Here is a 19209-nt window from a genome sequence, read left to right on the forward strand (position 1 = left end):
TTGAGGATACTTTTTTGGGGAGCATAGTAGAGTCTTGATCTTGAGAGTACCTTATGGCTTTGTATGGTTAACACTGTAGTAAAGGACTGATACAAGTTTTGGGTAGAGTGCATTAGGGGTATCATTATTGATTGGTTAGTGGACATTTCTCAGCATTAAAAATGGGATAATCAATACACTATAAGAGACAGAAACATTTCCTTTTAAATGGTCCTGAAAACTTTCTGCCTTTTTTTGGTTTATTCTCCACATTTAAAATAAATCCTACAACACATACCTGTATTGTTACTTTTGATTCATTTATATCTTGTTCTAATGTCAGCTACCATTATTACAGTTAATGCGAGAGTTTGATATCCTCCTGAGTGATTAATGGATTTTTTTTGTATCATTCACATGTCTCATTGTTTTTACACAAATCTTCATTGTCTGCAAAGACTATTTTAAATGTGTTTTTAAATGTACCACAACCTGTGTTTGTATAGTTAATTGCTTCTCTGAAGATTAATTAAATGGACAGAAATACCATGTTTGGTTAAATAGAACACATAGGACAAAGACATTATAGTAGCTATTGCTTCTTGCCTTCTGAAACCTGGCTCTGTCATATGATTGTCTTTGGGGAGTTGTGGCTTTGACAGTTAACCATGGTTAAGCCTGGGTCACACTCTGATAACTTTACACCTTTAGACACTTACTTTTGCAGCAGTCACTCGTTTGAAATCTTCATCAGAATGAAACCTTTTGTTTGAAAGGATTGAGGTGTGTTGCTTTTGAATAAAATTGTTTTAAAAGTCAGGGAAAACTGCGAAGTTTAATGAGTATGAAATAAGCTACCAGTGTTTTGATTGGGTACAGACAAGCCCATGCTTGTATGTTCCAGGAGAATATATGTTTAGCCTGTGATAATGACCTTTCTTATAAACCCCCATAGTATCATACTGCTTCATTATTTTTTTTTGCCAAAGGTTAAGTAGCATCTCACGATCCAGGGTCATTGTGATTACTACGTGGTATATTTCTGCCAGAAGTTTTTACTAATTGCAAGTGAACAGCCACCTGTTGACAATTTCATCTTTTAACTGTAAAACCTGCTTTTTAACTTTATAAATTGAGTAAAATCAATATTAAAATTTGTTCTTTTTCCTATAGTAGTCCAGTCTGTGTTTTTTAGTCCTACCTTATAGTTCATAACTTAAAGGTGGACCTTGTAAAGCAAGTTCCAAACCCAAGTTAAAAGGACCTGGGTGTATACTAGCTACAGCATCATTGTTTTTCCTTTCATTTTAGTTTGTTTTGCCTTCTAATTAAAATCTGTAAATACATTTATTTCACACTTTATATCGCGCCCATCAGAATGACATCTATCTGGGTGCTTTACGGTTTTAAGACAGTTCAATACTAAACCACTTAAATAGGACCAAGCCAGCAAGTAACAGAACAAAGCCACACTTTAAAACTATTTCTTAGTTTTCTAAGATAAGCTAGAAAGAAAGCAACCCAGAAGAACCTGAAGTGACTGGTTAATATTAATAATAGAATTTTGACATATGTTCGTAGAATCTTTGACTCAGGGATCAGAAGCCTTTCCAAAGGGGTTTTATTCTGAAGGAAAATTAGTTTGTGTTAAGAGGGTCATTGCACCTAAACCAACTTTCTAGTAGTAGGGATAGAAACTTGACAGCAACTATCAGCACTTATGCTGATGGCGACTAATGCTTTTCTAACACCGATTTTTTACTACTATATTTATTGTAGTGGGGGAAATTATGCTTATATTGTAGACTACTGTTTAGTAAATTGAGGAAAGTTTAAAATATGTTAAAAAAAAGATTATAAAATAGGATTTACAAGTTCTCTTTGCAAATACGTATTTTATAAACTGTGCCTATTTATCTGTACAAAGATGTTAATGATTACTACCTTTGTTGGAAATGGAATTTTTTTCTTGTTTTTCCTTTTCCATATTTCTTAAAACAATCTACAGTGAAACATACATTACTTACAGAAAATGTTATTTTTAAAGCACTGAAATAATGTTGGAAATATCTGTAAGAAAAAACGAATAGACAAAGTTTTTCTTAACTTTCATGTTTTAAGTAAGAGAAGCCATTAATAATCCTGATAGGGAAGCAGAGGTATGATGCTTACATTCTAGGCTTTTGTTTTAATGTACGAGACTTTGTAATATTTTGTTTTACCATTATTTACCTTTTTTACCATTTACCAATGATAAATGGAACATTTACCATTATTGTCAAACATAGGATTGAGGGTTAACAAGCATTTATTTTCGTAATTAAAAATTTTAAACTATTCCACTTAAAAAGTGTTCAAAGCATTTCAGATCCTTAGGAGCAATAGTATAAGTGAAGATTGGGTTGTCAACTGCATGGAAATTTTCTAACTATTGATGCATAGATGCATTGTGCAAGGCCTGTGAGCCTCTAAGTGTAGTCCTGCTTACAATTGCATTGTCTAACAGAGTTAAGCTATTTGAAAAGCATAGTTTTCAGTAGTTACTGTAAGTTATAAAACTGTTGCTCTGGAAGGAACCATTGTGTCATTTTGTAGGTGAGGGAACTTTGTAGTGAGTTAACGTAGGAACTGGCATCATAACCTGGACTCCTGGTTCTTTATACTATACTTGGAACTTAATTAAGTAATTAATTTTAGCAGAGGTATATATTTATTCAGTTCAAAATTCACAAGTTACAAAAAGGTATTTAACAAAAACTCTCTTCTCCTTTTGCCTTTTGCAATCCAATTCTCCACTTTTGAGGGAACAATAAAACACTTTGTTTCTTTTCAGAGTTATTATATTTATGTAAGGAAAACTCCATTTATTTAAAAATATGATGTAATTGATACTATTCAGCTCCACATTTTCACTTTATCAGTGTAAAATAATTTAAGACAGACAAACCTACCTCTGGATCTAAATAAACACTCCTTTTTTAAGAGCACGGAACTTTTTTGATCGATCAAGAACCTCTCCAGAGGTTATTATTATTGTATAGTTTGTAAACTGTGTATTTTATAATATACCTGCTTTTCCATAGCAGTGGGTATATGGAGATATAACTTAAATCTCGGGACACCTGGGTAGCTCAGTGGGTTAAAGCCTCTGCCTTCAGCTCAGGTCATGATCCCAGGGTCCTGGAATTGAGCACCGTGTCGGGCTCTCTGCTCCGTGGGGAGTCTGCTTCTCCCACTCCCACTTGCCCTGCTCGTGTTCCCTTGCTGTGTCTCTCTCTGTCAAATAAATAAATAAAATTTAAAAAAAATAACTTAAATCTCTTCTCAGTAGTCTGGGCAGTGTTCAGTGAAGTATGATGAGGGTAAAGTTGTAGTTGTTTGTAGTTATTTGACACAGGCATATATAGGGAGCCATTTAAGTAAAGGATCTTATTTTAGGATCTGTTGTCAAAAATCCCTTTACATAAAATACCGTCTTACACAATTCATTCTAACCTGATAGCTGGTTGCCTCTCATAAACTGCTTATATCTTTATCCCATAGTTTCTGCCACCTTTGCTCATATATCACTACAGTTCTAAGTTTATTACTTTCCTTCTTGCTATTATTTATCCTGTAGTGGTGTAGGCCGTCTTGAACATTCTTTGCGATTAGGTATCTAGTCTCCCAAAGATATTTGTACTAAAGGGTAATAAATCACATTAATGAACAAATACAGAAATATGAATAATTCAAATGGTGATTGATTTTAAAGTTGATTTGTCATACTAACAAAATTATGAAGCTCTACTCTAAAGATTAATTAAAGCAGCATGGAAACAATCAGGAAGTTAATCAACAGGATCTGGAAACACCCCTTTGTCTGTGGTCCTCTAAACCATTCTTTATCTAGAATAGATAGCCCCTTAGACTGGTAATAAGTACCAACCTAGGCAGAACTTCTTCCTGAAAGGTTAGCAAAGTTTGACAAAGAAAACAAGGGTCAGGATATACAAGAGGCAAATAAATAAACTCACTGCTGTTAGTAAATTCAAAAGGTATTGTCCTAGAAACAGTGCTGTAGAAAGTGACTAGTTTCCTGGATCAACCACTGAAAGCATATTTGGCCCACAGTATATAATATTATAGAATAAATCGGGCTGTAAGAATGCTCCTATGAGAAACTTTTGGGAGATTTAAAATGGCCAATTAGTGAAATAAGTTTGGGAAATGTATCCTGTTTTAATGAAGAATTGCCTAAATTTTCCTAAGTCCATCATACGTTTGTTAATTGTAAATTAAGAAGTTAAGTAATGATGTTTTAAGAAATTTCCTAGCTGTCTCCTTTATCTGCTTGACATACTATGGCATTTGCTATTATATTCTGTGTAATTTGCAATTTGACCCCTCCAAAAGGTTGCTTCTCCCTCTTGATAAATCTAATCTTTTGTTTAGCATACGCTGCCTCAACCTGTTGATGAAATTGCTTAATTTGAGAGAATTTATTATTCACTGAGGCTGTGTTTTTTGGGGGCTCATGTGAAAGGAGGATTGTATATGGCCAGTTGTGGTTTGGAGTGTACCGGGGGTACACAACCCATGAGTAAGTGAAATTGGAAGAGTGCTCGAGGATATCCTTTTATTTAAACTTACGTATTTTTTAATCATTGTATCTCCTAATTTTTCATGCTGCCTGTTAGTTTTACTGATTTTGTCTAAATAATGTTATTAAAAATCAAGTAGGCAGTATCTTCAAATACCAAACTATATTTTAGCAGTATAGTTAATCTCTAAAATGTGGACTTTGGGCCCTCTAGCTGATTTCTTTCTTTCTTTTTTTTTAAGATTTTATTTATTCATTTGACAGAGAGAGAGACCGCAAGAGAGGGAATACAAGCAGTGGGAGAGGGAGAAGCAGGCTTCCTGCTGGGCAGGGAGTCCAATGCGGGGGTCAATCCCAGGACCCTAGGATCGTGACTTGAGCTGAAGGGAGACACTTAGTGACTGAGCCACCCAGGTGCCCCAGGCTGGCCAATTTATTTATTTATTGGCCATACCTGTTACCAGCTTTATGGCTGCTTTGTAGAATTATATAGTCAGGGCATTGCACAATGGTGCTTTGATGAGGGGGCAATTTGGAACTGAAACATAGCATAAGTTCCACTCTCCAGTCAGGCTTTATCCACTGAGAGGACTAGGTACCTTCTTCTAATTCTTCCATCCATGGGATACACTTCCTAATTTAGATAAATATGAGTACATACTAAGGAATGCCCTGATTAATTCTACTTGTTGATCTGCACAGCACAGGCATTTCTGAACGCTGAAATTTAATTCACTACTCTTGTTAATTATTGAGAGGAATAAGGATTTAATAAATACACTTAGTACTTTACTTTTGTATGTCAACCATTTTATTATAGCAGATGTTAGGATAAGAATGGATTGTTATAGTACATATCTAAAATGTTTTAGTACTTGGTGGAGTGGGTTTTTGCTAGCGTCATTTTAAAATAAGACTGGCTGGTGCACCTGGGTGGCTCAGTCATTAAGCATCTGCCTTTGGCTTGGGCTGTGATACCAGGATACTGGGACTGAGCCCCGCCTGCTCCCTGCTCAGTGGGAATCCTGCTTCTCCCTCTCCCACTCCCCCTGCTTGTATTTCCTCTTTCTCTGTCTCTCTCTCTGTGTCAAATAAATAAATAAAATGTTTAAAAAAGTAAAATAAGAAAAAAATAAAATAAGACTGGCCATGCTTTGTTTTTCTCCTGACCCTTTAAAGTATAAAGACTTAATCCAAGAATTTCCTAAGACACATTGTGGCATACCATGGTAAGAGAAACATGGGCTTTGGAGTCAGAAATCCCACCTTTGCCTTGCTATAAAACTGGGACAAATTAAAGATTTGTGTTATACTTTCTTCGTCTGTCAAAACACAAATGGAGCCAGTCTTACTGGGTTGTTAGGAAGATTAGAAGACCTAATGTGAACTAATTATTTCCTTTCTAGCCCTTCTTCTATCTCAACACCTTAATGCCTTCACTGTACAAATCTAGTAATTAGAGAGTACAGTGGTGGTTTTGGTTAGCTTTAATCTTTATATTTGAGCTAACCCTAAAATCGCTTTTGTTTTTATACTGGTTGAAAATAAGTCCAAGTTCATGTCTTACCAGGCTGATAGAGGATCCCCCAGAATGGCATTCTGAGCCCCATTTGAACATCTGTTGCTAGAGTTAAATATTTGATCAGTTGTGAATGGATTACATCACAGGTAGTGTTACTGTTTCTTAGTAAAGCCATGTCATTAGCATACATTTTTATTATGATCTGCCTGTTTGTCTTAGAGAAGTCAAGTGCAGTGGAAAAAAATCTGGCTTAGTAAGATTGCCTGTCACTGGGTAATATCATGAGGTAAATATAAATAGACCCAGTAAAGAACAAACTCCACTTTGTTAATTTGGAAACATGTGTGGATACCCATTGTTTGAATCTGTTAGAACTGAATTAACAAAAAGGGAAACCCCAGATTAATGTCATGGGTGAAAAAACAAGTGTATTATTATGACTAAATTTTAGACTTTTCTTTTGAAATAACAGAGTCCCCTAGATATCATAAAATCAGACTTACTAATTGTTATTTATAAACTATGATTAATTTATAATTTAGATTATGATGGGGTCAGACCCTGTCTCTGACTCTTAGCAGGGTTACTGAAACTGTTAAATTTGTGCTGCTGTATATGATATTTTGAAGAATGTATGACCTGTACCTTTAAACCTCACTTCTAAACTTATAGCTGAGAAAAAATATTTTTTCATTTAATTTTTTATTTAGGTTAAAGACTTTTTATAGAAGTCAGTAAAGATGTTGTCTGTAGGATATGTTGGCAGTTTCAAACTTATTTTTTACATACAAAATATTAATTTGTCCTTTAATCCTTTCTATATAGGCGTTAATTCATGGGCTGAACAGACACTATTACTCCATTACGATTAACTATCGGAAAAATGAACTGGAACAGAAGGTAAGTTAAAATTTTTACCTTAGGGAGAGGGAAAAAAAAATCTTTTTCAGACCATTTAAGTTATTATCTAGTATGTTTCACTTTGAATGGCTGACCTTTGAACATTGATGTGTTCAAATATTTTTTCATTCCTGATGAATTGCAGGAATTTAAAATAAAGGAATATTTTATTGGACATATAGAAGACATTTTACCTTATTAGTAGGTGCTAAAACAAGAAAATAAGCAGGAAACAAACATTTCTGTTTGATTTTATGATTAATTACAAAAATCATTCTGTGATTTTTCTGATTATCTTTTACCAATAAAATGACCTTTTGAAACTTTTTTCAAATTTGAAAGGCATAAATTAGATTATAGTTGTGTAGTACTTTAAAACTACCCTATTTATATAGGGTGAATGAAAAACCTAAAGGGAAATGGGTTTTCATATATTTAAAGCTAGATTCTTTTGTTTTTACTATTTTAGGATTATTTCAACTAATACCAAATATTTCATTTTGCCTGTTACTGTTTTTTGAAATTACAATCTGAACTGCTTTTTTCTTTTTTTTTTTTTAAGATTTTATTTATTTATTTGACAGACAGAGATCACAAGTAGGCAGAGAAGCAGGCAGAGAGAGAGGAGGAAGCAGGCTCCCTGCAGAGCAGAGAGCCCGATGCGGGGCTCGATCCCAGGACCCTGGGACCACGACCTGAGCCGAAGGCAGAGGCTTTAATCCACTGAGCCACCCAGGCGCCCCATGCTTTTTTTCTTTACTATTACAATTAGTCATCTTCCAAATTAGCTTCTTGTATATCTCCCTGAAGAAGACTTAAAATAATTTTTAAGAACCCCAAGTACTATTGGTAGCCAGTAAGTTTTGGTTTCTGTGTGACTCTCAAGTCCAGACATGGTAAGTAATCAGGAGTAAATAAGACCTTACTTAACTGATCAAAACTGTTACAAACGTGCATTAGAAGGGAATTCTAATGGATGAGGTAAATGGGAAGTGAAATAAGTTGGGCTGTCCATATTGCCTCCTCTTTCAACAAGATGACCTCCATTTTTAAGGTCATTTATATACAGTGGGGGAAGATGGTGCTATATAAGATTTCATTGAAAGAAGAATTCTGTTTTGTTTTGTTAAGTTTTATAAACCACTGTTTTAAAAGATCAAAGCTACCAGTGAACTCACCTAAAGGTCCTGTGTGCTTGAGCATGATGATGAGTGAGGCGCTGCAGGGGCCAGTTCTTCCCTGGCCCAAAGGGAAACACAGAGCCATAAAGTTTTTTCCAGCTGCTTGTCTATGTCCCAAAGTTTATATGTGCTGTGGTAGATTTAGTTGATAGCTTGAAGTATATTTTCAACACTTCATTTCAATTTTTATAGAATAGGTACAGGCCATGAAAAAAGGGCACCACTCACATGCAAACTGAAAAATGTATTCACATATGTAAATATTTTATCAGTCAGATATCTGACACCCAACTATTTGGAAATATCCAGCTGATGACATAAACTTTCCCACCTTTTTGATGCCCCTAAAACTTAACAACTATCCTTGACATAAAAGATAAACACATAAATACCTACATAAGTTAATTAATGTTATGTTTATGCTCCTAGTAGCTCAGTTTAGAGCTTTTTATAGTACCAGAAGCCCTGCCTTTACTCTTATCCCACCAACCTATATACTTACATACTTCCCTTCAAACATACTCAAGGGTCACAGTGGAATCCTTGTTGAGGCATGGTAGGGATAGCCGAATGCTCTGTGGGAGCTTTGCTTTTGAAGTGGTAGGAAAAATCGAGTTCTCAACACTTAACTATAGGTAGCTTTATAACATATATAGTTGCAGCTGCACCAAAATTTCCCAAAGATGTACTTTCTAGAACACTTTTTAGTGGAGAAGCAAAGAAATTGGAGTTACTTGTGCAGGATTTTTTCAGGTATTTTTGCAAACTACTCTTGTCCCCATGGGCCCTTGAATGGGAGTGGAGGAATTTGGAGCTTTGTGTCTTAAGAAGTCTCATAGGTGATTTTTGACATGTACCTATTCTCTAGCATCAAAAAAGAAAGAAAGAAAGAAAGAAAGAAAGAAAGAAAGAAAGAAAGAAAGATCCAACTCTGTACCATATATAACTATGAAACTCTAAGCAAGTAGAATTTCTAAACTTGACACTTCAGCTTTATCTTCAGATCATGGTTCATGGATCTCACAAGACAGACTGGTCCTAATGGCAAAAAAACAACAACCATTTTTTTCCCCACAAAGATTTTATTATTCATTTTAAAAAGTTACTAAATTTTAAGTTCAACTAAAGAACATTTATAGAGTAACAAGACTAGGATAAATTGTTTTAGGTCTCTAAACTTGAAAACCTAGGACCTTCGAGGAATATGTACTCAGAATGAGGACTCTAGCTTAAGAAACAACGAACTAAGGTGTTTAGTTCCATGATCACTAATAGGGTCTGATCCTAGTTTGCTGCTTTGATTGTAGACTGGACAAATCTGTGATTTCCTGCCTAGTTTCGTGACTTTTCATTCTGACAGTAAGGCAGTTTGCATTTTAAAAATTATGGATGGACTATTAGAATTGGAAAGAAACTTAGTTATGAGATCTTAGTTCATAGATGTATAAACTGAGGCTCAGAAGGATTTAGCTGAAGTCAATTCAGTAAATGGGACATTACCTCCTTCTCATGGCCTTGGAAAGCTGGGCTATATGCACTATTAAAGACCTTGTGTGAAACGTAGTAGTTCACTTGCTCATTCATTTGTGCATTCAGCAAATGTTTATTGAATGTCTGCTATGATTAGATTAGATATTGTTCTAGAATCTAGATCTTGGTGATCTCAAAATCAACAGGTTAAGGCTCCTACCTAGTTGATTTTTCTTTTGCGAGAGAAATGCAATAATAAAACAAAAATTTCAAGTGTTGATAGTTATAAAAATAATAATGCAAGATAAGGGAAGACAAATATTTAAGATAGTGTGAGGTGGCTTTGTAATGTATTGTGATGAGGAAAGGTATCTATCTCTAGAGAAATGAGAAAGGTAAGCCATGCAAAGATAAGGAAAATAGCCTTTGAGGCAGAAGGACAGCAAGTACAAAGGCCATGGCATTGGAGTACTCCTGAGGTTATATTAATATAAATTTAGGAGAATTCTTACTTAAGTTTAAGTTAATAAAATTAAGTTTTAAATTCTTTTATGAACTCTGAACTTTTTTTGTGAAATTGTTTCTCAAGACAAATGACGGGAATATCCTCAATACAAGAAAATAATTACTTTTTCCTTATATTTTTTAGATGTTACTAAATTTGCATAAGAAGAGTTGGATGGAAGGTTTGACACTTCAGGACTACAGTGAACACTGTAAACACAATGAATCAGTGGTAAAAGAGATGTTGGAATTAGCCAAGAATTACAATAAGGTAAAAATTACTTCCCAACATTTATTTCCTACAGTCTTTGAAATACGTATGATTAGATGGCAAACATGGTATAAATATATACATAGGTAAAAATAGAATGGCCTGTTTTATAGATCAGATAGTAACTATTTTGGACTTTGCAGGCCATCCAGTCTGTTGGCAGCTGCTCAGCTCTGCTGTCATAGTATAAAAGTGGCCACATACAACACGTAAAGGAGTGAATGAGTCTGTGTTTCAGTACAACCTTATTTTATTTTATTTTTTTTAATTTTTTAAAGATTTTATTTATTTATTTGACAGAGAACAAGAGAGCACAAGCAGGGGGAGTGGCAGAGGGAAAGGCAATAGCTCCCTAGATGAGGGAGCTCAGCAGGGAGCCCAATGAGGAGCCCAATCCCAGAATCCTGGGATCATGACCTGAGCTAAAAGCAGTCGCTTAACTGACTGAGCCACCCAGGCGCCGCAGTACAACTTTATTTAATAAAATAGGCAGCTGGCTAGATTTGGCCCATGGGCTATAGTTGGCAACTCTGTTGCCATATAAAATAGTTGACCATATAATAGACCATATAAAATAGTTTCACATTTGAGATTTCTTCTTTATCCAGGGGGCTTTTTCTTGGAAGGGAAAGGAAAACAAGGAGATGTAGGATAATAACAACAGCATTTAATAATTCTACATATAGTTTAGTTTATGAACTTTTCTTTTTTTCATTTAGAAAGTGTCTATAGAAAACTTGCTATATGCTGGGCACTGGGGATATGGTAAGAAACAAGACGTGTCTTCACAGAACTTATTTTCTGGTAGGGGAAACAAAGTAAACAGAAACACAATATAATAATATATTGTGATTTGGTGCTTTAAGAAATAAATGGGATGATATAAAAAAGAATAACTAGGGGAGATCACTTTCTATATATGAAGATATTTAAAAAGTTGTATTTTGTGGAATCTCCTGAAGATACCTGTATGTAAAATAAATGTGGCCATAATATTTTTGGCCATAAATTGATACTCTTTTACAATTTTGCAATTGAAAAAATACTTGAACTATCTTCTGTGTTGTATTAGTTTCCAAGGGCTGCCATAACAAACTACCAAAAACTGGGTATTTTATTTAATTAATTTATTTATTTTAAACTGGGTATTTTAAAACAATTATATTCCCTCACAATTACGGAAGCTAGAAGTCTAAAATCAAGGTATTGGCAGCCTCCAGAGAAAGATCTTTCCTATCCTTTTCCAGATGCTTTAGTCCCAGGCTTGCTTGTTTGCTTGCTTGCCTTTTTTTTTGTTAAAGATTTTATTTATTTATTTGACAGAGAGAGGGGGAAGCAGGCTCCCTACTGAGCAGAGCTCGCCCATGTGGGGCTTGATCCCAGGACCCTGAGATCATGACCCTAGCCGAAGGCAGAGGCTTATTAACCCACTGAGCCACCCAGGCACACATTCCCTCCCCACCCCCCGCACCCAGGTTTTATTTAGCTTGTGACAACTCCAGTCTCTAACCAGGGTTAGGATTTCAACATATTGGGAGGGGGGTGTGGGCCATGATTCTGCCTAACATGTGTTTTCTAGCTTTCTTGACCAAAAGCCTGCATAAAGATAGATTTTACGTTTTGACCCAGAACATGCAATTGTATATGTGTGTACATATAGTTGCTACAAAAGTTTTATGAAATAATATTTACCTTTATTATATGTGATACATTTTTTTGTCATTTGACTTATTTCTATTGTTTCAATTATATATACATACATATAGCTTGCAATCCATTAATGTATTGAAAACCTGCAGTTTGTAAAACATACAAATTATAGTGTTTTCTTTACAAATATTTATTGAATATCTCCTGTACAAGTTGCAGTGGAAAATAGGGATCCTTCCTTCATTTATGGGAAAACAGAGGCAGTAAAAAGAACTCACAAAGGATCAGAGTAGTAGACCAAAATTGGTGTGTTCCTTAACATCTTAGTATTCAGTTTGTCCACAGACCAGCTGTAACACCTGGGATCTTGTTAGAAATGCAAACTCTCTGGCCTACTGAGTGAGCATCGATAGTTGATCAAGAATTCCAGGAGATTTGTATACAAGTTAGAAGTTAGAGAACTGGCCTAGAGAAGTCCATAGTGAAGTCCTGTAAAGATTAAGAGGCTTTTGCTTTCAGTTGTGGGAGACCCAGAATGCTGTCTTAAAGAGTAACAGCATTTGAACTAGACCTTAATGCTTGAATAAGATTAGACATATAGGGAAATGTTACCCTAGGCAAAATAAACATTACGAGCAAAGACTAGGAGACACAAAAGGCACCTTTTAGGAAACTATGTTTGGCTCGAGTATATAATATATGAGAGTGAATGGGGAGAATAGTTTTTTTTTTTTTAAGTTATTGAAGTCAAATAATAGAGCTTGGAATATCAGGATAGAGTTACTTTTGACCAAGAGATTGATATTCCCAGAACCTGACTCTAGAAATGTAATTTGACAGCAGTATAAAAGAAAGAGGGTGCTGTAAGAGATTTGAAATGGACATTCTGTTTAGGAGGAGCTTGCTGTTATCCAAGCAAAAGGTACTAGGTATCAGCTTTACTGCAGTGGCCTTGGGAACAGAGAGCAGTAGACAAATAAAACATGGCACCCATTGGATGGGTGAAATGAAAGAAGGAGGAATCAAGGATGAATTCAGGGTTTCCTGCATAGGTGCCTAGAAGTATGTTAGTACCATTACAATTTTCCAGTTTAGAAGTAGAAGGGTTAAGAAAGGAGATAGAGTTGTATTTTAAACAAGCAGTAGAAATAGAGGACTAAAATTTAATGATAGGGGCTAGAGCTTAAGATTTCGGAGACAGTTAAACTTGATGTTTGGGTTGTCACACCAAAAAGTAGTATTTCTCTTTTTACATTAAACACATCTTAAGATCCAAGGGGCACTTGGGTGGCTCATTCGTTAAGCATCAGCCTTCTGCTCATTTCATGATCATAGAGTCCTGGGAATCGAGCCCTGCATCAGGCTCCCTGCTCCGTGGGAAGCCTGCTTCTCCCTTTCCCACTCTCCCTGCTTGTGTTTCTTCTCTCGCTGTGTCTCTGTTAAATAAATAATTAAAATCTTAAAACACACACACATACACACACACCCCTTACCAAAGTAAATATTAGCCAAGAGATGGTACATAAAATTTGCTACATGTAGCAAGAAGTCTTTGGAGAGAGTTTAGCTTTGAAAAAAAAAGTTGATGGGCCCATACAAACTAAATTCAAGCAGAATTGGGTCTGGCATTGAAGATCATGCCCTGATTTATATGTGGTGTTCCAGCTGGAAATCCCCATTGATTCTAGATCATATGGGGGGGGGGGAATTTTTTTTAATCTTTCTAGTTTTATGTTTTCATGTTGTGATATTAAAGAGAAAGAAGTAGTTTGTCATACTTAAAACCAGTTATTAACCATTTATACATTAGTGACTTAAGTAATAATATTCAGCAGACTATAGGAATGGTTTTCATTTCTCTGTAACATTGCAAGTTTAAGTAAATTCATATTGGTACCACTGCCAGGAAATAACCTATTTATGGTTACTGCTGCCCATCCACAGAAGTTTTTCCTATTTTACAGTTTTAAAAAATCTCTGTAGTACTCAAAAACTTGTAAGGTTTGGTTATAAAATGAAAACAATGTGTAAGCTGTGATATGAAGGAGTCCAAATTTGAGAATGTAATTCCCTCTGTGATTGAAAGAGAATGTGGTGGAGTTTTTAGTAACACTTAAAATATAAAAAGAAAGGCCCATGCTACCAATTCTTCATAGTATTCTTTTTAATTGGTTGGTGTTTTAAACTAAGGTAATTACTGTTAGGTGCCAGTTAGCTCCTAAAGTGAAAGAAGATTAGAAAATAATTAAATTCCTTTGTCCCAAATTTTCTATTTCAAGTCTGAATTCCACACAAAGATTCTGCTTGATCACTAGTCATTGATTTCTCTAATTACTAAACTACAACATCCACACTCTTGTTATTCCAGATCTCCTAATTTATTCAGTTTAAGATGCATCAAATTTTAAAATATTGATAATATTTGATTGGATATTGTAAGTGAATGTGCAAGTAAAAATGAATTGTAGAAGAATATTTTAAGAATAACATAGATACATAAAAATTTGCCTTGTTTTCAAACATGTAGCCCTATAAATCTGAGATCTGACAGTTTACCTTTCAGATAGAAATAGTGCCTGCTCTGTTACCTGAAAGAAAATTCAGGTATGGGGTGCCTGGGTGGTTCAGTCAGTTAACTGTCTGCCTTCGGCTCAAGGTATTATTGCAGGGTCCTGGGATAGAGCCCTGCATCAGGCTCCCTGCTTAGCAGGGAGCCTGCTTCTCCCTCTCTCTCTCTGCTACTCCCCCTGCTTGTGCTTTCTCTCTCTGTCAAATAATTAAATTTTTTAAAAACCTTAAACCCCCCCCAAAATTTAGGTGTATATTTTATATATAAATATATATATTTTTTACATGTAAAACATGTAATTATATGACTACATTTGGTTTATTACAGTAGCTATTTTAAGTAGGAAGATGTTGTTATATGCTAGTGTAATAAGATAAGAAAAACAAAATAATATGTAAATACTGGGAAAACCAGGCCAGATTATCATTACTTAAGTATGATAGGATATGTTTGTAGTCAAACAAAAATCTAAGCAACTAAACTAGAAAAATTGTTAGAACTGTTACAATAGAGAATTATGTAGGTGGTAACCAAGTAGTTACATAGGCTGAAACCAGTAGAAAAATTTATAATAGGCAAATCAATTCACAGCATCCAGAATTACAAAAGAATTACCATAAGAAATAAGTGTATAAATGTATATGACTTTATTTGAATAATGCTAAAAACATTTGAGAATAGATTCCCTCAGTTTCAAATAGGAAGATTTAGTATGGTAAAGCCGCTGTCAAGCTTCCCAAAGATTACTTTAATGCTAGTAAGAATATCAGTGAGTTTTTAGTTTCAGTAAGTTGACAGTAAAGTTTATCTTATAATAACTAACATTTATGGAATGCTTATTAGGAGTCAGCTGGGAGAAAATATTTGTATTGGTAACACAGAAAGAACTCGTACCCAAAAGATGCATAATATCCAGGAATCCCTATAAAATAGTTTTGAAAAACAATAATTTGGACAAAAAGAGCTAGAAAACTCACTGAAGACAAATGGCATATAAACATGAAAAAACAAGTTCAACCTTATTAAGTGGTCAAAGAAAAAAATTAAAATTATAAATAGAATTCTTTTCTTTTCAAATATAAAAAACAGTTTGGGAAAATGTATCAGTAGTGGGTAAGTAAAAGTGACATAACATTTTTTGAGGCCATCTTTCAATTTTAAATGCATATAACTCTTAAAACTAATATGTTCTTTTTTAAGGGTTTATTATGAAGAATAAAATTCTTCAAGTACCGACTTAGAGAAATATTTACAACCCACTATTATATTAAAAATTAAATTATAGAACAACATGAAAAGTTCCTATGTTACTTTCCCTTTCCTTTTAAAAGATACCTATCGGGATGCCTGGGTGGCTCAGTTGGTTAAGCAGCTGCCTTCGGCTCAGGTCATGATCCCAGGGTCCTGGGATCGAGTCCCACATCGGGCTCCTTGCTCGGCAGGAAGCCTGCTTCTCCCTCTGCCTCTGCCTGCCTCTTTGTCTGCCTGTGTTCGCTCGCTCTCTCTCCCTCTCTCTCTGGCAAATAAATAAATAAAATCTTTAAAAAATAATAAAAAATAAAAAAAAAATAATAAAAAAAATAAAAGATACCTATCTTGGGGGACGTGGGTGGCTAAGTCCCATCTGTCTGCTATCTGCTCAGGTCATGATCCTGGGGTCCTGGGATCAAGCCCTGTGTGGGGCTCCCTGCTCAGTAGGAAGTCTGCTTTTCCTCCTGCCCTCCACTTGTGCTCTTTCTCTCTCTCTCTCAAATGAATAAAAATTAAAAAAAAAAAAAAAAGATACCTGTCTATCTCCCACTTACTTATCTCAACATATTTTGTTAACATTTCACCTCAAAGGTGGAAAGCAGAGAAATGATATCCTTTGTGTAAACCCTGCATTATTTCAGTTTTTGCATTAACCAGGTGTTACTTATATCTAAGATTGTGTTAGCTCAAAGTAGCAGTGGATTCAACAAGACAGAAATGTAGATCTCAAAAAAAAAAAAAGGAATAAAAGAGATGAAGGTTTCTGGCAACTCAAGGCCAGTATAAAACTTTGAAGTCATCATGAACCCAGATTCCTTCTTCTTCTTCTTCTTCTTCTTCTTTTTTTTTTTTTTTTAAGATTTACTTATTTATTTTAGGGAGAGAGAAAGAGAAGAGAGAGAGTACACAGGGTGGAGGGGCAGAGGGAGAAGGAGAGAGAGATCTCAAGCAGGCTCTCCACTGACTGTGGAGCATGACTGACCCAAGCAAGGCTTAGTCCCGCGACCATGAGACCATGACCTGAGCGAAACCAAGAGTTGCATGCTTAACTGACTGAGCCACCCAGGTACTCCAAATGCAGATTCTTTCTATCTTTTGCTCCCCTTCCCTTATATTGGCTTCCATCCTGTAGATATCCTCACGATTCACAGTGATTACTAGAGTTTTAGCCATCCCATCCGAATTCCCAACAACAGGTAAAAAAGGAAGGGCCAAAAGGGGTTACTTTCCAGCTAAATCAAATCCCTTTCACAATCCTTTCTTAAGGCTTACCAAGCAGCACTTCTGATTCTATTTCATTGGCAGAACTCAAATGGACACACCTTGCTTTGAGAAAGGTTATATAGTGTGGTCTTTTACCTAGAAACATTATTTTCTTTACTAAAATCAGGGGAAGAAGGGAAACATTTTTGTTTTCCCCTAAAAGAAGGGGAAAATATATGTTGGGGTAGACATAAAATAGATTCTGCGATAGAAATTTTTCAACAAGCTGAACTACAATTTCTATTATGTGTGCACACACATACACATGCGGTCTTTGTTGTTTTGTCTGTTTTGTGTAATTAACACTTAAAATTGGATTCCCTGTAAGATTTTTAGAAAGAATTTATGCTGTTCAGGTCACTTATTAAACCATGGGTTTGGCTTTGTTATTCAGGATATATCATTAAAAACTAGTCATTTCCTGAATTGTCATGAATGTTACTTCAAGGTCTTTGGAGATAGATAGTACTGTTGAAGTCACACTTGCATTACTTATTAGCTGTGTGGCTGTTTGTGTCCCTGTTGTTCTCTGTGCACACTCCATTTTTGTATATTTCATACTGCATTGCATTTTGAGATTTATAGGCAAGTAAAGCCCAAATGTGAGCTCCTCAAAGAGCAAGAACTATCTTGTGCAGAAGGAGTGATTATTGAATAGTAAAATGAAAATTCTTCTGATGAGGACATATATAGAATGTACTGGAATTTTATAAATATGCCAAAAGGAGAATTAGAAATATGTTTTTTTTTAAAATAATAGAAGTATTGCTGGAATTAACATAAAGTTTCTCAAAGAAGGTGATGCCCAATTTCTTCATATGTAAAATGTAGATTAACTACTTCACTGGGATATTTTAAGGATCCAGTAAATTAATATTTATAAAAGCATGTGTATAGTAATATTTACTGATAGTGGTAGGAGTTTCTCCAGACTCACACATCTTATCTCGTCTTAGACTTCTAATTGTTTCATGTTTGTTAATTTTGCTTTCCCGAGTATTTTTTTATAAAAGCTATTTCTTTTAATTCATTTTCTACTGCCTTAACTCAGTGATGTGATTTTAATTTATATAGTCGATCTCACATAAAATCAGAAAGAAGTAAAATGCATTATCTTAAAATTCACTAGCACTTAGTGACCATATATGTGATTTTAGAAAACATGTGCTTAAAAGAGATTATGACATGTTATAGGGTGAAGAAAGTTAACATTTCAAAAGGAAAAGAAGAAGCCCAAGGCCTAGAGAAGTATAAAGTAGAATAAGGGACACGATGTTATAAAAGCAGAGAGGTTAAAGGATTAGAAAACAGGTATTGGAGAAGCTCCTAAAGGTGTTCAGAAAGTTCAAGAAAACTGAGTTTGTTGGAATTTACATGGTGGAGATCCTTAAAAGAGTGTTAATGAAGAGCAAAGAACCCAGTCCATATTTATTAAGGGGTAAGTTAAATGGTAGAATCTAAGATAAAGGTTTTCCACTTAAGAAATTTGACCATCACCAGAAAAAAAAAAAGAATGAAATTAATGGGTTTCATAAAAGACTCTTTAAGATGGGGGTACATCTGAGGGGATTATGATAACATAACAGACCAAATTCTAGGAATTTCTTAGAACTGTGCAGACCGTGCATGATGGGATAGCCATCTGGGGGTCTTTGTTGATAAACTGTTAAAAACGTTTCTAGTGTGAATAGCCACAAACATTTTCAGTGCTTTTTTGTTGGTTGAGTAAACCGAAGAGCATGAATGCAAAAGCAAAATTTGATGCCAAATCACAGAAGTTGCCATAAACACAGAAGTTCCCCTAGTGAGGACACTGCCTGTGCCTGAATTTCATTTGTTTCTGCTGCTACCATTTCTTAATTTTTCCTGGTGACTAGCCAGATTAGAACTATGAATGAAGACAAACTGGTCTTGCCCAGATCGTAGATGAGATATAGGTGACTTAGGTAAGTGGAGAAAATACTTAGGGGTTTGATGTGATGATCTGGTCTGATCTGGTCTATCTTAGAATGAAAAAGATGTGCTTATTCTTTGTCATGGGGGTTTGCAACCTTAGTATATGCCTAA

General features: G+C 35.1%; 1 protein-coding gene across 2 annotated transcripts in view; it reads left to right on the forward strand.

The window, feature by feature from the left end:
* Positions 1–19209, forward strand: part of PSMD14 (proteasome 26S subunit, non-ATPase 14) — a 101487-nt gene that overhangs the window by 77005 nt on the left and 5273 nt on the right. For both annotated transcript variants that reach the window (XM_044242198.1, XM_044242199.1), the window contains 2 exons: positions 6909–6983; positions 10284–10409. In XM_044242198.1, the coding sequence (XP_044098133.1) occupies positions 6909–6983; positions 10284–10409 (201 nt within the window). The remainder of the gene's footprint in view (positions 1–6908; positions 6984–10283; positions 10410–19209) is intronic.

This window comes from Neovison vison, chromosome 3, assembly GCF_020171115.1.
Source record: "Neovison vison isolate M4711 chromosome 3, ASM_NN_V1, whole genome shotgun sequence".
Taxonomy (NCBI): Eukaryota; Metazoa; Chordata; class Mammalia; order Carnivora; family Mustelidae; genus Neogale; species Neogale vison.